The sequence below is a fragment of the Onthophagus taurus genome, chromosome 2 (genome assembly GCF_036711975.1).
Source record: "Onthophagus taurus isolate NC chromosome 2, IU_Otau_3.0, whole genome shotgun sequence".
In the NCBI taxonomy this organism is placed as follows: domain Eukaryota; kingdom Metazoa; phylum Arthropoda; class Insecta; order Coleoptera; family Scarabaeidae; genus Onthophagus; species Onthophagus taurus.
This window is the reverse complement of record NC_091967.1, coordinates 18,524,307-18,549,256: the sequence shown is the minus strand read 5'-3', so window position 1 is coordinate 18,549,256 and position 24,950 is coordinate 18,524,307. Positions and strand designations below refer to the sequence as shown.

General features: G+C 31.4%; 3 protein-coding genes across 4 annotated transcripts; 2 read left to right on the top strand and 1 right to left on the bottom strand.

The window, feature by feature from the left end:
• The first annotated feature begins 1,698 nt into the window (after positions 1-1,698).
• LOC111413500 (leucine-rich repeat-containing protein 70-like) lies at positions 1,699-4,225 on the top strand. The gene is made up of 2 exons (XM_023044502.2): positions 1,699-2,325; positions 2,398-4,225. The coding sequence occupies exon 2, from the start codon at positions 2,402-2,404 to the stop codon at positions 3,848-3,850; it is 1,449 nt and encodes a 482-aa protein (XP_022900270.2). The 5' UTR covers positions 1,699-2,325; positions 2,398-2,401; the 3' UTR covers positions 3,851-4,225.
• On the bottom strand, positions 4,217-24,912 carry LOC111413501 (deleted in lung and esophageal cancer protein 1-like). 2 transcript variants are annotated; one of them, XM_071194419.1, is made up of 16 exons: positions 24,706-24,912; positions 23,286-23,517; positions 22,546-23,219; positions 22,260-22,484; positions 21,198-21,511; positions 21,056-21,146; positions 20,728-21,008; positions 20,405-20,675; positions 19,501-20,353; positions 18,980-19,120; positions 14,377-14,632; positions 14,088-14,328; positions 13,887-14,032; positions 13,213-13,829; positions 13,030-13,159; positions 4,217-5,015 (listed from the first exon to the last, which is right to left on the bottom strand). In XM_071194419.1, the coding sequence occupies exons 1-16, from the start codon at positions 24,889-24,891 to the stop codon at positions 4,907-4,909; spliced, it is 4,767 nt and encodes a 1,588-aa protein (XP_071050520.1). In that variant the 5' UTR covers positions 24,892-24,912; the 3' UTR covers positions 4,217-4,906. The 2 variants fall into 2 exon arrangements, with proteins under 2 accessions (XP_071050520.1, XP_022900271.2); XM_023044503.2 differs by lacking the exon at positions 4,217-5,015 and adding an exon at positions 12,389-12,624.
• Positions 8,148-12,509, top strand: LOC111413503 (apolipoprotein D-like). The gene is made up of 4 exons (XM_023044504.2): positions 8,148-8,478; positions 8,534-8,664; positions 12,008-12,210; positions 12,273-12,509. Exons 1-4 carry the CDS (start codon positions 8,353-8,355, stop codon positions 12,401-12,403), a joined length of 591 nt encoding a protein of 196 aa, XP_022900272.2. The 5' UTR covers positions 8,148-8,352; the 3' UTR covers positions 12,404-12,509.
• Positions 24,913-24,950: the final 38 nt, after the last annotated feature.

Here is a 24,950-nt window from a genome sequence, read left to right as displayed (position 1 = left end):
ATCTAGTTTTTCAGGTTGCATGAAGAAATTAAGCCGAGGTAGCTTGCGGCCGAGGCGCTACATTGACACCATTGTGACAAAAAATTGTCAGTTTTCAAAGATTTAATTCCTAATTAAGCCGAGGTCGCTTGTGGCCAAGGCATTATATCTATGCAATAACGATACAATATTAGTTTTTCAGGTTGCACGAAAAAATTAAGCCGAGGTTGCTCGCGGCCGAAGGGGTACATTGATTCATTATAACAAAAAAATGAGTAGCTTTCAAAGATTATTTTCTAATTAAGCCGAGGTCGCTTGCGGCCGAGGCATTATATCTATGCAATAACGATATAATACTACAGTTGTTCAGGTTGTATGAATAAATTAAGCCGAGGCCTCTGGTGGCCGAGGCGCTACTTTGATACCATGTTGACGAAAAAATGAGCAGTTTGCAAAGGTTTATTTCTTAATTAAGCCGAGGTCGCGTGCGGCCGAGCCATTATATCTATGCAATAATGCTATAATACTAGTTTTTCAGGTTGTATGAAGAAATTAAGTCGAGGCATTATATCTCTGCAATAACGATACAATCTAGTTTTTCAGGTTGCATGAAGAAATTAAGCCGAGGTAGCTTGCGGCCAAGGCGCTACATGGACACCATTGTGACAAAAAATTGTCAGATTTCAAAGATTTAATTCCTAATTAAGCCGAGGTCGCTTGTGGCCAAGGCATTATATCTATGCAATAACGATATAATATTAGTTTTTCAGGTTGCACGAAGAAATTAAGCCGAGGTTGCTCGCGGCCGTGGCGGCACATTGATTCATTATAACAAAAAATGAGTAGCTTTCAAAGATTATTTTCTAATTAAGCCGAGGTCGCTTGCGGCCGAGGCATTATATCTATGCAATAACGATGCAATATTACAGTTTTACAGACGGAATGAAGAAGTAAGTCTAGGTCGTCATTTACACCACGCCGACAAAAAATGAGATGTTTTCAAAGATTTATTTCCTAATTAAGCCGACGTCGCTTGCGGCCAAGGTACTACATTGATACCACACCGACAACAAAATGGGCAGTTTTAAACGATTTATTGCCTAATTAAGTCGAGGTCGTTTACAGCCGTGGCACTACATTGATATTATTTACAAAATGAGCAGATGCAAAAGCAACTCAAAGCAGTTCTCCGTTTTGATTGATTCAGTGGTTGTTTCACTCTAAGGATAATATCATTTTTGATCTGGCGTTGAAATCTCTCATCAGCAGGAGTTGGTGTTGTTTCAGGATGTTTTCTATTAGGTCCTGGAGCTGGTTATAAAAATACTATATTTCTTCCTTTGATTTAGTGATGTTAGGTGCATATACGCTAATAAAATGAAATGGATGTTATCGGCTGCTTTTATTCTGAATACAACGTGTAGTAGTCGGTCGTAAACCTTATCCACTTTGCGAAAGATGACCCCAATACCTCCGCCCCAACCGTTAGTTGGTTTTTTTACTCACTCGGGAGTGTGTAAGCCCTTATTTAACATACAAACATAACTTTTATTTTATTTTTCGCCAGATCTTTTGTGAGATGTACAGTGCACGACGTGTTTGGTATCAATCTTGATGATTTTAACGATAGTGCTCATACAGCAAAAATAATTAAGTTAATCAAAATATAAAGAGGTAAAAGCAATTGTTTTATGTTTATTTTAAAGTTTAAAAAATTTTATTTTATCACCGCATCTGTCGTTTTCTTAACCTTTCTCCTCTCTTTTCAGCTCCTTTTCGAGGTAAATCGGTCACCTTCCCAACGGTACTCTTGATCCAACCCATCCATTTTCGATCTTTGATCGAACCTCGATTTCAAAAGATAAACATTTCAAGCAAAAACAAAAAAGCTTTGTTTTTTTCATTCTATATCATTTTTTTTCTTCTTTTCTTCATATCGCACCTTTTTATTTCCTGCTTTTATTTTTTGCCTTTTGCGCTTTCGTTTTCCTCCGTTGTTGTGTCCAAGTTGTGACCTTGAAGCGCGGCCGCCTTCGTCGTCGTCGCCGCTTTTTTTACTCCTTCCCCTTCTTCTGACCACCAGCATCTACGGTTCCTATGGTTACGTTACAACCATTATATTGTCTTTAGTATATCATGAGTATATCCCAGAGAGCGTTCCAAGACGAGTTCTTGTGCCGTTGACAGTTATTATACAACAACAGCTGCTGTTTATTGCTTATCTTTTTTTTCTTCTTACAAACATTTGAAAAAATATGGATGTTTTGATGGATTTATGAAGTTTTATTTAAACTTTTATTAAGTGTTTCTTTTAAATTATAAGTTAATTTTTGTTTTTTAACTGAGGTGAGTTTTTCATTTAAAATTTTGGGGGGAAAATCAAAAACTTGATTTAAAAGTTTTTATTTTGCTTTTTAGAAAAATGGAACACAACTTACAAATAATCGTCTTATTTTTGTTCGTATTTAAAACATTTGGACAACTTGAGAATAATTGTATAACAAAGCAAAGCATTTTAGGGGGCGAACATTTAATTTGTTTAAATGTTTCGGCTTCTTATTTCCAATATTCCGGTTTAAAGTTAAATAAATCCCATTGGGTCACTTGCGTTGGATGTAATTTAAATGTAATTAAAGAAAATACGTTTAATTTTCCAAAAAATAATGTTAGTTATTTAAATTTTACTCAAAATAATGTTTTATCAATCGAGCCGTACTCTTTTAGTCGCTTTCATTTATTGAAGTATTTAAATTTAAAAGAAAATTTAATTGAATATTTAGATACGAAAGTTTTTGTTGGTTTAAGACGTTTATTGCATTTAGATTTAAGTAAAAATCGGTTTAAAATCGTTCGAAGTAATACTTTTGCTGAATTAGAAAGCTTGGATATATTGAATTTAAATTCAAATAATATTAGTTATCTACATAATGACGCTTTTGTTGGTTTAATTAATTTGAAGTATTTGTATTTAAACCGAAATAAAATTAAAAATTTATTAGCCGATAGTTTTAAGCACTTAAATAATTTAAAAATTTTATATTTAGAAGAGAATAAAATTAAAGATATACACCCAATAGCTTTTAATAACTTAAAAAATTTAAATTTATTATATTTAAACGATAACGCAATTTCTTATTTAGTGCAGTATAATTTTAAACAATTAACAAGCTTAGTTGATTTGCAATTACGTAATAATAATTTAACCGAGATCCAAACATCAAGTTTTAATGGTTTAACTAATTTAAAATTTTTATATTTAGGACGTAATCATTTAAAAACGATACAACCATACGGTTTAATCGGTTTAAATTCGTTATTAATTTTAGATTTAATCGGAAACGATTTCGATGAATTCAATTTAGACCATTTCAAAAATATGTACAGCTTAACAACCATTTGGTTGGAAAAAAATCAAATAAAAAATTTAACCATCGAAAAAAACAACGATTTTATGTTGTCAATGAAAACGTTGGATATTATAGATAATCAATTAAAAAATTTTGATTATAAATTAATTTTGAAAAAAATGCCTAATTTACAAGAAGTATTAATCGGGGGAAATCAATTTGATTGTGAGTTTTTCGTCGAAATGAAGGAATTTTTTCAAAATAGGAACGTTTCCGTTTGTTTGAACGGTAAATGTAACCAGCTAGAAACGGAGAATTTCGTTAAAAAGACTTGTCACAATGTTATTTTAACAAGTAAGAAAGAAAAAAAAGTTGAAAGTGACCAAGAAAATTTTATTAACTTCGAAAACGAACATGTAATTGAAGATATTTCGTTAGATTTTTCAACGGATTCTTCTAATTTCGTTAAAATTAATTTAACGTTAATGATTATTTCGATTTTTGCTTCAAAATGCTTGTTTTAGAATTAGATTTCCTTTGTTAAATTTTTTTCTACAATCCCAAATACAAAAAGTATTAAGAAATTGGATTGTAGAGAAACTATAATATGCATCTCGGCAGTAAAACGTTTTTATTGAATTGTTTAAATATAACTTTACTGCCTTGATACATAAATTACTATTATTAACTTTGTTTTTTTGTTACTTAAATGCCTGTGATCAAACAATTTTTTGTACAGTTTCCTTTTTAATTAATTTATTTATTACAAAAAAAGCCACAAAAACATTAATTCGCCTTACGCTACTTTGTAAAAAAATAATTGTTGCTTTTTTTAAATTAGATTATAATATTGTAAATAAAGTGTTGTTTTAATAAAAGAATAAATTATTTAAAACATTTACATCTTTTTTGTATAAGCAGATTATTCATCGATTTTTGAATTCTAAGCAACAAAATGGTTTTAAAAGGCGTAGGAGGAATATGTAGGTGGAAAAAAACGGTAAGTTTTTTTTAATCTTTTAAAAATTTCCTTCTAAACTGCGAAATAAATATTTTATAGGATTTATTTCAAAATATCCTTTGCAAAGATTTCAAAGAAAAATTTAAAAATAGGTTCTAAACATGACATGACTTACTTGACTTATTTCCTGTCGCTCCTGGTGGAGCATAGGATCTCTTGCAACCAGATTCCTCCATCTAGTCCCATTGGCAGCAAGGCGTATCACTTCTCTCCACGTTTCCCGGCTTCCATTACTTCTTTCTCAACAGTTCTCTTCCACGTCTTTCTTAGACGCTGACTCAATTGCTCCATGAGGCTCCTTCATCCAACACCATTTCCTCTCTTTGCCTTGGTCACTAATGAGCTGTTGGTTTGCTCTCTCCTAAAAGTCTTTTTTGGATATCACCTCCAGTCACCTCAAATTGTTGGATATTATCTTGGTGACCTTCCATATTTTTTGAGGACTGACTGTATGTTGTTGTTTTTCAAAATGAAAAAAGCTTCGATTAGCTTTTTTCATTTTGAAGGCCCAATTTGCTCTCTGTATTTGTTTCTTCACATCCTCCTCTGCACCAATGTTTCAACTGGTTCCAAGTCTCATTAGATTTATAATTGAGGTGTGTATAGTGTGAAGTAGCAGGAGTAGGTGTAGGTGTAGTAAGAAGACAGTACGTGGGTAAAAAACGTTTCTATAAAAGGTAAAAAGTAAGTAATACAAAATATCAAGCAAAAAGCTTTTTACAGAAACAAAACGGGTTGAGAGAAATAAAGAATTTTTCTAAATCAAAGACCTAATTGACTGCGAAGTGTCAAAAATTAATACGCTGAAGATTTTAATTGGGAAATTGATAGATGAAGTATCGAAGAAAGGTCATCCATAGATTGCGAAATAGCATTGTTACCTAACGAGTCCATCTAAATTGAAGAGGTTCATTAAAAGACTATCAAAAAAGAAAATAGATAGGTAACATTTGACGATTTGACTTTCTCAACCTTACATTCTTAGGTTGCTGCCGATTTAGTGGAAGAATTTATTTCCAACTCACTGATAAAATGGAATTGGAAGTTGCGCTAACAGAAATTCCTGAGGGTATCTAAGTAAAAGTAGATTAAGAAGATCTAAGGGAATGAGCTGCTAATACTAGTGAACGTAGCCAAGATCAAAGGAGAGAAGAAATTGTGTCAGTATATTAATGGTGAAAACCGAACCCAAGAGAAAAAAGTTGGGTGCAAGCCAATGCTTTAAATACCAACTGATCATATATGAACGGCCAAAATATGGATGCAAATGTAGAGACCAATATTCTTATACTGAATGCACGAAGAAACAAATTAAGTAAATTAAGATAGATCATGCCCATCATAGGCAAGGAGGTGGTCTAAAACTCCGCAATCAAAAGAACAAAAGAAACGAAATTGAAGCAAAAACTAATGAAAAATTCTGGACAATATACTCAACAACAAAAAAACTGTAGACGAAACGATGGTCCAGATGGTTTTCAAAATTCTTTAAGGATCCTTAAGATAATGGCATAGATGAAATGTTAAGTAAACCTGCCAAGGACTTTTGCAAACAAAATAGTGAATTTGTTTATGATGATAACCTATCGTAACCCATGCAAGTCTGCTAAACTACTATAATATGCAACATGTATGCGCAGAAAGGTTCAGAACTGTTCGGAACTTCTTTTCTTTATCTTTATACTATCGTGTGTGTGAAAAGCACTCACCTACCTCAGAATTGTGTTATACGAAGGAAGCACAAGGCCGCAAACTAACTTATCTGGTAAGATGATCTGCTGGGAAAGATGATCAAATGTAATGTTAATAAAAATTTAATGAGAACAACGGCCTTCCTCTAAAGAGTAGGTATTCTTAGGTTAACATGGGGAATAAATCTTTGAGCCTATAATATATCTGTAGGTGTGCCAAAAACTAAAACGGTTGGTAGGTACAATTTTTTTTCTATATTATGCATGGCACATTTGTATAACACCTAGTAAATAAATAGTAGTACTAATTAGTTACTTATTTTAACACTGAATTAAACTAGATAATGTTTTGCAGCTTTTCCCAGTGGTCCAGTCTGCTTTACCCATAATATAGATAAATGTCATATTTTTACTACTGGGCACTAGGTCACTAAATCGAACAGCTTCATCCTCTGAAGGCGACGCAGGACATCCTCGTTGTCGAGAAGCTGGATGGCCTCGATGTTGGGATGATCGTGCATTCTCTTCTCATGTTTAGATGCGAATGATGCAATTTCTGATTACACCGATGCTACTTTCAACTCGCGATGGAGGTCGGTGTTTCTTATATACCAGGGTACATTCACTATGCACCTTAGTACTTTGTTCTGGAATCTTTGAATCAGATTTGTATTTGTCTTGCAGGTACAACCCCACAGTTGGATTCCGTATGTCCATTTTGGTTTTAATACTTGCTTGTATAGTAGCAACTTGTTTCTTAGCGATAGCATTGATTTTCTGCCAATAAGCCAATATAGGTGTCTAAATTTGATATCATTTGAGTTTGGCATCCATTTAAAATAGCGAAGTTATGGTCTACCTCTGACCATAACTATAGAAAATAGACATAACTCTAGAACAACCCATGCTACCAAAAGTTCAAATCTCTACCAATAGTGGAACCTGAAAAAGTTCTAACGAACCAGTTACGTGAGACACCTGTATATAAACTACATGCTAAAAAAAAATTTTAAATTAACGCCACATTTAGTACTTTGTGTGCAATTTATCTGAAGAAAAATAGGAGACCGACATTTTTGAGGCATTTGGTTTTAAAAAAATAAAAGGAGACGATTAATTTAAGATTTACTCGTGATAGGCAGTCAAAATTATACGAGCATAGACTTAGAATTTGAAAAGTTCAACTTTTATTGATGAATAAGAGGCGATACATTGCCTCATTCATAATAAATATGGTGAAAGAACACGGAATATAAAAGTGTGTTATGAAGTGGGGAGTCTGCAAAAACAATTATGGAGATACGATTTCATTATCGACTAACACTTAATGCTTATCACAGTCAACAATTACAATATAGACAAGAAATACTTCAACATCTAATAAAACAGGAAGCAAAACGCCGTTTACGTATTACGAGAAATTGTTCTCTATAAAAAGTTCAAGGTCGTGTAAGAACTTATAAATTTTATTCTTCAAAAAATAAACCAGAACGCGTAATTTAAATTACTTTTAAGTTTAAACAATGACATATTTTTTTAGAATTTTATACAGAGCGAAATGTTTTTGTTAAAAATTAAGTTGTACTAATTCTACTGATTTCAGCATTTTTGATAAAAAATATTAATGCCGTCAAAAGTTAATACCTCAAAATTTAGATAAAGTGTAACTAATCTTTATATGATAAATAATTAAACGTTAACCTAAATTAAAATTAAAAAAATAAATTAAATTTTTAGTTTGTAAAGTTCCGGTAAATATCCGTTTGAGTCGTATGAAAAGTGATAGTTTATGTATAACCTCGTGAAACCTTGCGGTTAACATATTGGTTTGAAGGAAAGGATTTTTTCATTGTGGAGTTGCTTTACTTACGTAACATACAACTTTTTTTTAAGCGATTCCTTTAAGGTCAGTTGGATTAATATAATTATTAATCACTACTAATAATCAAATTGCAACATTCTTTTGATAAAGACACAGGAAGTTAAGGAATTCTAAGGATTTCTTATCGATTCTTATTCATACATTTTTTAGACACCTAAAATATATTAAAATATTAAATAAAAAAAATTAGTATCAATCCATAAATTGAAATTAATACAATAAAATTAAAAATTCGTTGTTTATCAAACTTTATTAACGAACGTCATTTAAATGAGAAAGAGATAAATTATTGAGATCAAAATACGTCTAGTAAGCGAATGTTGTCGTATTTATAAATTTCGGTTCGTTTAATCTCCAAGTTTACTTCCGACTAATTATTATTTGTGACGTTTAAATTTGCTGATAGTAAATTAGTTGAAAATTAAAGCGATAATGATGGTTATAACACAAATAATCATGAAACTGATCGTTTTTGCGCTCATTTTACAACACGTGAGTTCTTTAGGAATACGAAAGTGTCCCAAACAAGAACCCATCAAAGATTTTAACATCGACAAAGTAAGTCAAGAAAAAAATCAACCAAATAAAATTATGTGATGTTCATTATTTTAAGTTTTCTGGCCGTTGGTATGAAATAGAAAGAAGTTTTTACGTTTGGGAATTACATACAAAGTGTTTAAGTGTGGATTTACAATTAAAAAGGCCTGGGATTATTAACATTTCTGTTAACAGACTAAACAGATTGTAAGTAATAAAAATGATAATTTAAGTTTTTAACATATGGTTAGGTGTTGAACATAGATGTTTAATTCGTATTAAAGAGAAAATTTTAAGATTTTATTTGACATAAAATATGATTAAATAAGTAGTAGAAAATCTCACTGATTTGGTATTTATATTATCTATCAATAAAAACAATAAATCTACATGGTATCTCCAAAATCTGCCATCTCCATTTATATGTGTGCAAAAGATTTAGTGTTGTCTACGAAAAATGTCGTAATTAATTGCTCCTCGTGCACCCTTCGAATTCACTTTGATTATATTGATCAGACTAAGAAGTAACCGAATACTAGAATATAGCTCAGAGGTATGCTAATCAGCTCATCGTCTTGTCAATAAGCACGACTTAAAGGTTTATCAATAAGTTATAAAAGTTAGTAGATAGTTTATGAAGTAGGTCTATTCTCATGTTTTTCCAATGTACTTGGACGATGGCCGAGTGCTTATTTCTAAAACCAAACTGATCAGATGCTGTCAGGGTTGTTTGATTGAAAATAGATTTGACGCAGTTCAAGATCAATTTCGCAAACAAGTTTGACATAAATAGTAATAGTAAAATGGGTCAATATGATTTCACTTCGCTTAGGTTCTTCCCATGTTTTGAAACCATTATTTTATTTATTTTGCTCACTTTCCATGCACCAGGAACATAGATTAACCGTATACACGCATTGATCAAAGTATTTAGTTTGACCAGAGTCTTCGTTTAGAATCTTTTTATAATTTCGCACGTTACTAGGGTCAGATATTTATTATTCTATGAATGCGGAGTAGGTATGGGCTTTAGTGGACCAAATAGCCGCATTAAATTGCCTCAGCACGGCCTAAAAACTTTTGCACTGTTTTGGACCTAAAAAATGGACAAAAAGGTGCATCCATAAACATATCCACAGACAATCGGACAATTCAGGCCTACCCGTGTGACTCCGCACTGATCAGAAAGTGTACCAGCAACCTGAGAGAACTCGTAGGGGCAATGATGTTACTCTATGGTTCCGGGTTACAGCGACATTGAGAGCAATGAAATGATGGACAAGCTGGCTAAAGAAGCAGCGAAAACGCCCTTTATTGGACCCCAACATAGTTGGGGACTACAAAAAGTCACTTAAAACAGGTAATCAATAGTGGGGGGCCTCAAAAGTAGCCTTATGCTGGAAAGAACATCCAGGTCACAGATAAGCGAAGAGTATGATACTGCTTCGCAAAATAAAACCAAAGAGGTTTTATGCCTCAGCAAAAGGGATCTAAGGTCGCTCTAAGGCTTCCTTACCATGCGCCCTTAAAATACCATCTCTTCCACATTGGACAAGCGGAGGATCAAACTTGTCGACTTTATAACGACGAGTCAGAGACTGCTGAACATATACTGTATGAATGCGTTGCCAGAGGCCGCCTAAGACATAAAATTGTCTGTAAAGTACGTCTGACATCTACTAAGGTTCATCAAGGATCTACATTTGCCCTAAACAATTGGAGGACTTAAGTTACAATAGATCTTACATATAGATAGGATCAGATATTTAAATATTTAGTAGCTTTCCAAAGTGAATGCTGAGTGCTACTATCTGCAATAAGTTTTGAGAGAAACTTGCTGATTGATGCTTCTCTGATATTTTTTATTTTAATGATTTGCTGTTGGGTGAATCTGTTGGGCAATGCTTTATCCTCAGGGCTTTCTATTTCTTTTGGAAAATTAAGACCATTCAGTCTATAGTTAATAACAGGTGTACTATTCCATGCAGTCACACATTTTTTTTCATCAAAATGTTTGATATTAGTTTTAATAACCAATGCACTGCCTCAGCGAGCTATATTATCCGGGTGAATTCAGTTAAGTAAGATGAATTTCAGCTATAAGACATAAATGAACATTTTCCATGCACAGGAGTGCTTGCAATTCATGTTGGTGCTGCAGTTCGTTTGACAGAAATTTAAATTCTGCTCTCAATTTCGTTAAGCCGCAGGTCTTGTTCTTTTAAAATTTGCATTATATTTTTGATTTTCGTTTTGCCCTGGCCAATTATCACTAGATATGTTGAATTTCTTAACGGGGAACATATGTCTCTGTAAAATCATAGAAGAAGGTACATACCCCATTTGGACATACCCCTTTAAATTATGTATACAAAATACATTGATTGTTAGCTATGCTTTGTAAAACATATTTTGCACAGAAATATTTGATAGATGCAAATGTTGCAGAAAGTTTAAGGCAAAAACAAGGGAATCAACTTAGGTTTTATATTCTTCAATAGCTTCTTTTAAAGCAGTGCAAAATGTTTTGGGTCTCGTTTTTTTTTGTAAACCATGAGCTCAGCAGCTAAATTGTTGAAATTTTAATCTTTAAATTTGATTCTTCACATTTTAATCATGGTATCAATTTATGGCTGCCCAAATTTCAGAGTAAAGATTTCAATCAAAAATGCATGATTTTCACATTAAGTCTGAAATTTAAATATTTGTATTACTTTCCTTAGCAGCAATATGTATGTTTGTTATCTTTTTCTGCGATTTTAATTTTTGCATTAACAATCCGCTTATATCTCTATGTCCTAGATCTATTCTGTGTGATAGCACGAAGACTAAATAAAGCATTTTGCCGATTTTTACTTTTTTTGTTCCAATAATTACAAAGTAAAGGTATGAAACCTTTTTTTGAAAGGTGTATGTAAAGAAGGTAACTTCGATGCATTACCAATACGACATAACTAGAAATCAGGATTGCAACTGTTAAGTGCAGAAAAGATCTAAGTCAATTGACTTAAGCCTTTTCAACACTAAACATAAATTTAAAAAACCATACTGTATATAAGGAGTATCCTCATTTAATGCCATTCTACGCTGAACATGTTTGGTCAAATATATAATATAAACTGTCTAACTCGAAACAGTCAAGAATTCAATTTAGATTCAATTTTTTTTGTAATAAGAGATTATTTTGTGGCACTAATTAATGTTATAATTATTTTCATTATTTTAATGATTTATTCCTGATAATTTATTTTTGTCGTAGTATTTGCGCATTATGAATATACACGTGCTTATATTCACAGAGCGCAGAGCCGGTTTACTCTGTAGTAGCTCACGTTCACGGTTGAACTAAAAAAAAAACATGTCTAAACAACTTTACTACTTACTATTCGATTTTTGGGAAGGAAAAAAAGTTGCAGCCAAAGCTAAAGAATTTTATGGTCAGTAGGGCAGCCTTAACATATTAGCTTTAAAACACAATAAAAATCTTAACTTTTTTAATTATAACTTTAATTTTTAAGAATTAAAAGTTTCTATTTTAATTTTTTTATAGATCTGGTTCGAAAAAATTAACTGGAGGTTTAGGTATACAAGCAAAGAAGAACCCCAGCATTTTTCAAGTTAAAGTCGCTTCAAGTTTACCAAAACCTGTTGATCAATTTTTACCGGGCGCGGCAACTTATCAAGTTCTTTACACAGATTATGAGACTTTCGCTGTTATTTATTCTTGTTCATCCTACGTTTTATTTCATTATGGTAAGTTAAAACGAAAAATTTGAATTCATAACTTTGATCGAAACAACTCTGATTACTTTTAGATCGAATATGGATTTTAGGACGAAATTGGGACATAAACGCTGAGACAAGGTTAAACATCTACCGATTTCTAACATTTAGAAATATAGATAACGATCGATTAATAGTTACTAATAAAGATTGTAAGAAGTAGATTTAAGATTAGATTTTATATATATTTAAAATTTTTTCGCGTTTAATTAAAAATAAACTTAAAAAATAAATTTAAAATAAATAAAAAAAAATTTAAGTTAATGCAACCCTGGTTTATAATAATTTTCATCATAAGTTCCAACCCCAACCACGTTTATAACAGCAAAATGATGCGGCAAAGTCGTTTCAATAGCAAACCATAACAGATACGTTTGAGGTTCACTAAATAATCGAAAAAAATTGTAATTATAATACAGTTTAACCTCGATATAACGGATAAGACATTTTTAAGTCATACTATTAATATTATTTATTTAATACATCAATATATTTCAATATAGAATTCAACTTGGGTTATTCTCCAAGTTGCTCTATTCCATATTAATAGATAATCTCGGGGTATTCCCCGAGTTGTCTACATGATGTATAAATCAAGGAGGGTAGTTCTACTTTTACTTGCTATTTAGCGCTAAATTGTTGTTATTTATATTGAACTAAAAGTAGAACTAACATTAGACCTAGAACTATTAGAAACATTCGCGTTACGACACGTAGGTCTAGTGTTAGTTCTAATGCTAATGTTTATATCGAGGTTTAACTGTAATTAAAAATTCAAAGAAAACTTACGTTGGAGTAAAAAAAATTGATAAAACAAACTCTTCTCCGCTTGTTAATGGTTTCAAAATCCCATTAGTTGGTTGTATAATAAACTCAGGATATTTACTGGTTTTATAAACGTTAAAACTAAGTGGGGATACTAAAAAAAAAAATAATCATTAACAAATAAAAAAAAACATTAAATTAATTTACTTGTTAGATTTCGTATACAAACAATTTGCTTGGCTGTATTTCCAATATACACATTACCAAATTGAATATGAATCGGTTTCGCTTTAAAAATAGGAAAAAATATTTTCAATTCCAAAGGAATCGTTTTATCTAAATTTTCGCGTTGAAAAACAAACAAATCCTTTGAAATGGTTAAAGAATTTTCCTCATAATCGATGTTGGAAAAATCGGAACCTTTTGAGCCCAATTTTAAACTTTCCACCAACTCCAAAATATCTCTTTTACACAAAAAACAACTCAGAAACACCTCCATGGTATCTTCGGGGTGTAAAGGTATGGTTCCTTTAAAAGTTTTACTTATTATGTTAGGTGCAATGATTTTTTCAACTTTAAAAGGCTTATCAACGTCTAAATAAACCAAAGCCTGCGATTTTGAGGTATTTTTAAGTAATAATCGACGTGTTGTTGAAAATTGCTCGTTATGCAAGACATCCGAAGCGAAAGTTGTCATCTTTATTGGTTTTTGATCATCAAAACCGTCTAATATTATCGTTGGAAGTGAAATTTGAAGTGTTATTTTTAATTTTGTCGGTAGTAATTCGTCTCCGTGTGGTCTTACAAATAAATTTTCATGTAATCTAATTAATGTAAAGAATGAAATAAAGATGTAAAAAAATAAAATTAGTAGCATTTACCTTTGTTCACAAGGAATTTTGATTATACCTACTAAATGGGCATGAATTGATTGATCTAAGTACATTTCATCGAAGTTATTCACGTTGGTTGTAACGGTGACGTAAACAAAACTATGTGGCGGGATTGTTGACACTCTTGGTTCAACCTTAAATACTTTAATCATTAAAATAATTTGAAACTGTAAATAATACTGGTTTTACACTGAATTGTTTGATATTTAGTTTTCCTAGATATTGATCAAAAATCACCAATTTCGGTTTTGATTCGCAACCACCTTCTAAATCGTCCGATAAAGGTAAATCTAAGGCGATCGAAATCGATTTCATTTTCTTTTCAACTTTCATAAAAACGTTCCATGTTATAGTTATCGCACAAACACTTGTATTTACGATTTTCACCCGCCTTTGAATATCGTCTGATTTATATGATAAAGTTCCCAATCTATATTTGCAATAAATTTGATATGGTTTTATCTAAATAAATTTTTACCTTAAAATTGGTTCTTTTCGAATCGAATTTAACCCAATTGGATATTCGATAGGCAAACCAAGAACTTCGATTAAAACGCTAAAAGTGAACGGTAATACTTCACTTATATCCACAACGATTTCTTCTAAATAATAACCCCAAGTTGTTGCGTAAACCCAAACGTCAAATTCGATGATTTCGAACGAATTTAAATTTTTGGATTGGTTTTCTATTTTCACAACGATTCCCTCTGGTGTTACAATCTCATCCCATACAGCTGAAAAATTGCTTCTTTAAAGGTGTTTTTGTAAACTTTTCGCTGCGCAATTACAGAAATGTAATAAAGATTTTAACGAGTGTATTCTACGCAGCAAAAGATTAAGTTAAAAAAAATTGTTACAACAAAAACTACGCTTACATCTACAATTGTTTCTAAAATATGGTATACATTTAACGAATAAACACACAATATTGATATTTTCAAAACCTGCATGTTAAATATCATGTTTACGAAATAGGAGGTTCCAAAACAACGTGCGTTTCATTGATGAAAGAAACTCAAAATTACAGCAATTAGAAAGTCAATGTAATGGTGAGTGTCTTTAACTGCTTTAGAGGCTTTACTTATTGTTCTGGGTTGTTCTAAAAATTGTAATTTTTAACATTTTACAAAATAGATACAAATATAAAAATGATACTGGACAGAGGGAAGTGAGACTAAAATGAGAAAGTCATGATTGAATATATAAATGAGGAAAAGTATAAAAGGTAGAGATGGAACGGATACTGAATTTGCGAAAAGCCGGATACCGGATATTCGGCATCCCCTTCGACCGGATATCCGGTATATCTATCCGGCCATTATGGTTATAACTTTTGGTGCATTTCTGAAGTGATACCCTACATTGTCACATTATTGCGATATTTGAATAAAAATGAAATTAATAAGAAAGCTGATAAGACATGTCAACTTATTTGGATCCAAGACACAAAATCAACTTTTTTGATGCTGATTTAACTCACGAAGCAACTCTAAAAAGAGGATACTTTAATTAATAATTGGTGATATTTCCACAAAGATCCTTCATGAAATGAATTTTATAACGAATTTTGATGATTTTTGATGAATTTGGATCATTGGAAAGAAGACACTTTTATTAACACTTTGGGAAATTTTCATACTCATATTCCAAGAAATGGATTTTATACAAATTTTTAAAACTTAATCGACGAAAATTGCAAAATTCGAAAAAATTGTCGATCATTTCAAAAATTTATTTCTCAAAAACTGCAGCGACAAAATGCAGACAGAAAAATAAAAGAGTAGAGTGTAGTCTGTAATAAAACAAATGACTGAACAGAGTCTAAAGAACATGAGCAGAAAGGACGGAGTCTAGAACAATACTGTCAATCGAAAAAAGTCAGTAAAAACAACTAGAAAGAGAAAAAAGAAACTGGATAGAAAGGGAGGAGAACTTGTAATAAAAGAATGACACGGGAATAACAATAACGATACTGGTAACAACAGAATGGGACTAAGCAATGACTGGAAAAAGAAAAGTGCCACTTAAAAAAGACTATAAGACAAGAACTTAACAGAGGAGAGAAAACTGGAAACAGACTAGTAATAGATGAAACATACTAAATATAGACTGAAAAGAGAAAAAAATAGGCTGGGCAAGGAGGACGGAATCTAGAATGAGGTTGGTAATAGAAAAAAGATATTTAAAAACGATTAGACAAAAAGGGAAGACACTAGACAGAGACTTCTAATAGCAAAGAGAAACTGGAGGGACAATAATGATGCTGATAATAAAAGAAAATGACTAAACAAAGACTAGAAAGAGAACTGTAATGGTAAGAAACGCACTTAGCTTATTTCAGATCAAAGAAAAACGGAATACAATCTAGTAATAAATTAAAGGCATTAAATAAAGACTGGAAAAAGACAAGAAAGGAAGGGCAGAAACGAGGAAGACTGGTAATAAAGGAAAGAAACAAAATTTGTACAGTATCTAACAAACAAACAATTTTTGTTTGTTGTTCTCAACTGATGTAAAAATTGTAACTGCTATTATGCTATAAAATAGATATTGCATAAGCAAAAATTAAAATACATTGAGAGGAGGGAAGCTAAAAAAACAAGAAGAAGACTGGTAATAGAAAAAGGAAAATGCATCGGAACTGAAATGAGAAAAAAGAGACTGGAGATGAGGAAAACTGGATATTGGTTATAAAGGCAACAAATGGTGTAGATAAGAAAGAGAAAACTTGAAAGGTACTGGTAATAAAAGAAAAAACTGATAGGAAAAAAGGCTTGGTATTGCTCGTTTTAGTTTAACTCCCAATTCAAGTTGCATTTTTGACAAACATGCTACTTTACAACAACCTTGCAGGTATTATGGAAAAAAATTACAAAGTATAATATTCACAAAAAATCCTAAGAAATCTAAAAAACTAATTGAATTGTATTTATCGAAATAATATTCAAACATAGTAATATTATAAGTGTAAAAATGTATACAATATTTTCGAACAAACTAAATCTAAAAAATGGATAGTTACAAGGACAGTAGAATCTAACAGGACTGCTACATCCATTGTTGTGACAACCTGCCCGCAAACTACGTCACACCATTTTCCACGCCCAGCTGTTGTTATGGTCTATGTGTTTGTTGTGTATTTTTAGAGGTTATATCCTAGACGTATTCATATTATTTTTGAAGTTTTATGTTTTTAGACGAATTAATGTCTATCACATAACCTCTAAAAACGCAGACAGTTACCAGGCGTGGCAAATAGTGTGACGTAGAGTGCGGGCAACCAATCCCTAGTGGACTACAAAAATACAATGGATGTAGCAGTCCTGTTAGATTCTACTGTCCTTGGGATAGTTACATTAAAACAACACCTTTTGATGTAGGTTCGTCACCTAGAAACGATTTTTTATCGTTTCTAAGTGATCCATACTGATCCGATTATCTAGAACCCTACACATAATAATATACACTATTCTAGTGTACTAAGGTCCATTACTACCATGTTTTAGTTAAATTTACCCTATAGATAAACCTATCTACTAGCCAATCAGAGCGCGTAAAATAGCCGTAATCGTGGTAATAATCCCTTAGATAGCTTAGCCAGAAGATGGTAGTAACGAGCCTAAGTTATTTAATTAATTATCTAAAAATCATTAATTTTTACTAAGTATATTAACAAAATACACTTTACCGCAAAATTAACGCACCACTCTGACTTTTGGTTTTATTTCGAGAAATATTATATATTTCCGATTCATTAATATCAGTTATAGTATAGTTTGTATAGGATTTGTCCATCTTCTTTATTTAATTTTGAAATCATAACAGCTTTTCATGAGGGGCTTGTTTTTTAAGTAAATAAGCCTCACTTCTAAAATAAAAATAGGCATTGTTTTTTAATTGTTTTACCAATTGATAAGATAACTGTCATTCGTGCAATACATAATGGAGCGTGCTAGATCGTGATAAATGTGTTCAAATTGTAACTTTATCCAATGAAGGACTAACAAATCGCGAATTTGGTAGAAGGTTTGGCGTGGCTCATATAACGATAGGTAGGGTTCTGCAGAGATTTGTAGAGACCAACGATTATGCTAGACGACGTGGCCAAGGCAGGTCACAAGCTACAAATGCGGGAACTTTAGGGAACGGTTCACTATTGCACGAAGCCTTCAAATACAACTAAGCGAGGTTCATGGCACTGCTGTTAGTCAAGATACCATAAGAAGAAGACTTCGTACTCAAAACTTACGACATCGGGCAGCAGCTACTGGTATCAGATTATCTGCAAACCACTGAAAAAACAAATTGGCTTTTGCAAGAAGGCACGTGGATTGGGAAATCCATCATTGGGAGCAGGTGTTATTTGCGGATGAGTCACGGTTTTGCCTTGTAAGTTCTGATCGTCGTCCAAGAGTGTACAGAAGACCAAATGAAAGATATTCCACATGTAACATTCGAGAAACCACATTATACAGAGGCTCGCACGGAACTTTTTATCGTTGATGGTGGACGTCTGAATTCTGAACGATACATAACAGATATTTTAGAAGCTTTTGTGATACCTTTTGCACCTTACATTGGCGATGGGTTCATTCTTATGCAGGATAATGCGAGGCCACATGCGGCACATATCGTTACTGCATATTTAAATTATGTTAATATTTCAGTCCTCGAGTGGCCAGTCTGTAGTCTAGACCTGAACCCAATAGAGCATCTTTGGGACATAATGGGACGGAGGATTGGAAGTTAACATCCACCACCTAACAACTTAGACGAGCTGCGACAAAGTCTTATTCGCGTATGGGAAGATATCCCTCAAGAAACCATCAGATCTTGGTGTTCCTAACAATAATAATCATTTTACATGATTTTGTTTATTTTCAGGTTTCGTTTATTTTCTACAATTCATTTAAGTCAAACTTATTGCTATTATCGAAATATTTCTGTTTATGTATTATATACTTAATATGTTTTTCAAAATGTATGATAATTTTGATTTTAATTATAATAAATCGAAAGATATAAGTGGTGCGTTAATTTTGCGGTTAAGTGTAATATAATTAAAAAATAATTATAAATACTTGATTTAGCCAGTTTCAACTCAGCCAACACATCATTAAGATTTTTCATTCTTTCAAATTCTGGATAAAAATTAATCGCTTCCATGTATACTAATCCTTCACCAGGAGTTAAATTTTCGATTTTAATTGTTTGTTTAACCGCTAAAAATTAAAGTGAATTAATGTCTATACATATATTCTAAATGATTTAACCCTTTATATAATATCAGTCGATATATTGACCTGCGTTGAAAAATACCGTTAACAAACAATTAATTAACATTCTCGATCAGTTATGACTCGACTGGATCGTGTTCCTATCCACACCAGATGTGCGTTGTCTAATGAGAAATGGAGTGGAGAGTGTGAATTAAAGCAAGAAGTGGTATCACATGTTAGATGTTTTCTTGCAAAAATTCATATCTTTGTAACATTTATCATTTTTTTATTTCCCAAACAACATACTTTTGCATTAAAACATAGTACTATACATTACAGGGTTAATGCATAAAAATATTAAAATTCAAAATTAAATTACATACGTGTTCTTAAAGGGACCGCTTGAAATTCGATATAATATTTTTGCAAATTAGCCTTTCCTTTAAACAATTCCAAAACTCTATCTTTAATTGTTTTTGTGGTGGTACTATAAGTTGTTGTAGTTGTTGTCTCACTGGAACTTGAAAATTCTGTTGTAGTAGGTGCTCCATCTAATAAATTAAAGTAATCATATTTAATTGATTCTTCTTCAGGATTAAAACTAGGTAAAGAAATCTTTTCGTTAAAATTTCCACCATAAGATTCGCATTCAGGTTCGACGAAATCTTGGAATTTGATGATGTCATCAGGTGGTCCTTCCGCAACATAAACGTCCGGATATTCCTCGATAGCAATTTTAGGCCATAAAATACAACTATAATCATTATTTCCGTACGGCAAATAAATATTAACCGTAACATCTCCTACTAAACACATTAGTCTAATTAAAATTATTTTATTTAAACCCAAAACGAATAACGGTAAATAAATGTCTTGATAAAACCCCATTGATTTTGGTATAATCGTTACATCAACGTGAATATTTTCACCATTTTTAATAATTCCAACGATTGGATTTAGATTAATTTCAAAATCATTTACGCAACCCCCGGTTGGTGTTCCAAAAAAGAAAATTGCGATCACTTTGCCGACGTTATGAATACAGATGTGCATTTGAGTTGGTTTTCCTACAAAAAGAATATCTTCTGGGCATAAAATCGGAAATTCTGATGTGTTTGTATGGATTAAAAGATCCGGTTGGGTTATATTATAAGTTACGTTACAAATCGAATCAAAATCATTCGAATGGGAGAAGTTTGTAGTTAATTTTAAAAATGATTGAAATTCACCTAAAACCTACAAATATTTTAATAACATTTTTTCTATCAAATTAATATAGATTATTACTTTTGTATTTGGGGCGAAATTAATTTGGGATTTTCCATACGGTTTTAAAACACCCTCTGTGGGATAAATTACATTTTGAAAGTCGTTTTCTTCGTAGACTTCCCAAAAAACCGATTCTGCACTTAAATTTTCAACAAATAAACATTTTTCGTAAGAAAAATTAATCATTAAATCGCCAAAATTTAAAATTGGTCGATCAAACGCTACTTTTGGAGCATCAGCGGTTAATAGAACACGGAGTTGTTGTTTATAACCTCCATCTACTGATAATCTATTAAATATTATTTAAAATAATTTAAATAAATGTAACAAATCAATCTTACAAAAATTGTTCTTCGATGTCATTAAATTCCCCATCGGCATTAATTAGAATCGTGCATTCCATTTTATCATATAATTCAAAAACTTTCGGTTCTATTGAAGTAAAACGGTTTGATTTATGACGCTTCCATTGGCATTGGAGATTGTAACATGTTTGGGATAAAACCAAAATGGTTTCGGTGTGTTTAAAATTAGGAACTACAATTGGATTTGGTTCGATTATAATTCCGATTGGTTCAATTTCTAATAAAAGTTCTACTTCACCAACTAAAACGTCAAGAACCTAAAAGAAATATATCATAAACGTATCAAATTTATAAATAAACTTACCTTCAAATCTTCTTTTGAATCATTTCTTTCGATGACATTAAAATTTTGATGATCTTTAAGACTTATTTCAGGAATATTTTCAATATACAAACTAAAAAATTTTATGTTATTCTAAAAATAATTAATTTATGATGAAACCAACCACAAAACAACTCTATAAAGTCCTTCTACGGTTGTTTCCGGTTGAACTCGAATCGAAAATTCTTTACTACTATAATAAGGAATACTTTTTGTGTCATCTTCAATTGTTATCCAATGAAACGCTAAATGTTTAAAATCGGAAACTGTTGGGTTCGATGATTTTCTTATCGACCAATAATAATTTAAATTTATAGGGCTAATATTCGATATTTTTAATTGGGCTTTAACAGTTTGACATGTTAAGGTTTTTCCAACGTGAAGACAATAATCGGAATCGATATCCAAGAAAAATGGATCTGCATCTTTTTGTTTTAACTTAAAAAGAATAAAAAATTAAAGTAATTATAACTGTCGAGAGATATATATTTAGTGCAATTTAAATCCTAGTTTAGATGGGTCGAGAAATCTGATGCCTAATTCCATAACAGTCCATAACTCGTCCTATTCGAACGCGTCTTCAGCCTGTTCAGGCACAAATTCGGAATGGCTGAAATATACCAGAAAACCGAACCTACGCCTAGACTGAAATATGTCTAAGCCGAGATGTGCGATGATTGAGGGTTCATAAGAGTTTTCATTGTGATAACTGACCCATGTGCTATATTCCAAGCAACTAGCTGTATTTCAAGCTGTAGTTGTTTACGTAAAGTGGTTGGGTTCTGCAGGTAAGTCACCAACATTAGAACAGCCAGGAAACAAGACTGATGGATGTTTATGAAATTAAGTCAAAAGCAGTAGCAACTATAAAAAATAGAAAAATCATTTTTTTGCTTAATCTGCATACAATATATATGGAATATAGCACTCTAAACCAATAAACGGCAAAAACATTTATTTCTAAATTTGGAAATCATCTTAAATTGGTCCCTGAGACTACTGATGTGATCTATTGGTGTTGATCAAGTTCATGGAAGTGGAGGGCAAATATACTATCCACTTAACTCGCCACACTCATTCATATACCTGCTTGCTTACTCAATAGATCAGTTTACTTTACAATTGTAAAGTACTCGGCCCATGTAAACTAGGCTTAAAGAATACTAAGGTAAAATTGTAATATTACATGGAAAGTAATAAAATTTTTCTCGAAATAAATTCCATCACCGATAAAATCCAATTCTTCACACGTATTGTTATTGCAAAGTAAATAAACCATTTCCGCAAACAGTCCATAACGTTTTGGGTAAAAATTAATCATAATTTCAACAAATTCTTCAGTATCAACAACAAAATAAACCGGATAAAGTTTAAAAGCATCCGAAACCAATTCCATTGAACTATTGATGTTCTAAAATTGTTTTTGATTAACTTTTCCGCCTTAAATTTTAATACAAAATAATAATACTCACAAAAATCGAATAGTGATACCAATCGGCTTCATTTAAAAAGAAAAATTTTCCCAATCCGCCATCGTTTTTAATAATTAAACTAATTTTTACTTCGAAACCGATTAAAGTACATCCACAATCGATTGAAGAGTTCAAAGCCATCGTTCTTTCGATATCAAAATCACTCTGAGAAAGACACAGTGTAGAATTTTTGTCTCTAGTTAAATTACAAGTGTTTTTTAAAACATAAATACGTAAATTGGGTGAATTACTCCAACTTTGTAGTTTAATGGTGACATCTTTTCCGGTAAAAGTATTAAATTTAACCGATTCATTTAAATCTTTGTAAATTGCGGTTTTGTATTCAACCGTGTAGACGGCACACATTCCCGGAGCGACTCTTGGAGATGTTTCAGCAGAAATTCTGAATTCGTTAGATTTTGGGAGGGTTTTTATCGTTATAGAACGACCTTTAGTCGTCATATTGCGAATTTTTAAAGTTCGTTTATAATTTACATTTAACTTGTAGTCGAAGAAACTTATTAATGTTGGATTAGCTACAAAAATAACATCTAAATCTTTTCGAGATGGTGGTTTCTGTTTGCGACTTTTCGGTGCCTTTTTAATTATATCTACACTTGAATCACATAAACATTGCGTTACACAATGATGCCGATTTGAGTTTAGTTGAAAATCTTAAAGAATAAAAATATAATTTTAATAAAATTATTTATTTAATGAGAAAATATTAAAACACTTACCCATTGCTCTTTCGACTGGGTTCGGTAATAAACTTTGTTGCTTGATCAATCCAGATTGATTAAAAGCGCTAACATCCGGAAGTAAAGAATATCGTTTTAATTTTAAAGTTTCGGTTAAAAGTTTGTCTTGGTTTAGAATTTCTTTACCGATTAAATAAATACCATGATTTTCCATCAGTTCACGTTCAGTTTCTGTTATTAAATCAGATTTTTCATTGTATTTATTAATTATCTTAAAAAAAAGTTTATTTATTAATTCGTTGCGAGACATCTTTTAGTACATTAATTTATTACATTAATAATTTATGTCATAAAAGTTTTCTTTACAGCAATTATAAAGTTAGTGCGAGAAATAAAATACTTTGCGTGCTAAATGGTGATAACCGTATGTGAAGTGATTATTTATGCTTTATGTGCAGAATATGGAGTTTAACGTGGTGTTGGGGTCAACGGGTTACAATGGTACGGATGGTTAGACGCGTGAGTAATAATTCATAAAAGTTTATAACTATTTTGTATAAACAATTTTATATTATTTATTTATTATATATTATTAGCGCTTGGATGCATCACAAGTAATTTGCAAATACAAAGAGTTGTGTATATAAATACAGTGTGTTAATTAATTATCGTACCTGACGTCATCATTGCAAGTATGCAACCAATATCACAGTATTTATTTTATAGTACGCGATTTACGTATTGCAAAACCAATACTGTGATATTGGTTGCATACTTGCAATGGCGACGTCGGGTATGATAATTAATTAATACACTGTAGTATAAACAGTACATAACAGGACAATCAGAAAAACAACAAGCTTATTTCGCCTTCATTAAATAAAATTTAAAGTTTGCTTCAAAATTATATTTTGGACAACAAATATAATTTTCAATTTATTAAATTAAATCAATATTATCATTTAAAACATTTCTTTGCGTCAATAATAAAGAGTGATATAATGAAAACAATTAAAATTATAAGATCTAAGAAAAATATTTGCTCAATTCTGTGATTGCGCAGATATTATCAATATTTTTAACATGTTTATACCTTATACACTCTGAAGTGCTTTATCAACATCTATACCCAACTCGTACGAACCACGAATCGAAATCATTTATTTACACAAAATACGAATACATCTTCATTATTAAAGGGCTTCATTATTAATTTTTTGTGCAAAATATAAGATTAAGGCAATTTTAATATATTTACGCAACCAATATTGCAATGACGTAAAACTAATAAATTGTTAATAAATTATTTTTGTAATAAATAAGTTATATTTTCACATATTCTTATTATCATTACTTTATAAAATTTAATATTCCATAATTGCATCAATAAAAATTTACAAAATATTGTTGGTCTATAAAAATGCTGAAAAGCTACTCAAGCTACTTATAATTTACTTACATTTTGTGTACATTCAGCAGTTCCTTTTAAATCTTGACTTTCTATATTAAATTTAGTCAGATTCTTCATAATATTTTCAGGATAATCTCTTTTTCCAAAACTTTCCTGAAACGTTTCTTGAATAACGTGGGAAATATCATGATTGGATTTGATGGTACTCTTGGGAATTAAAGGAATCGGTTCCATTTTCTTGCTGGGTATTAAAACGTATTGGATGACAGTAGATCTCAAAATGACACATTTGA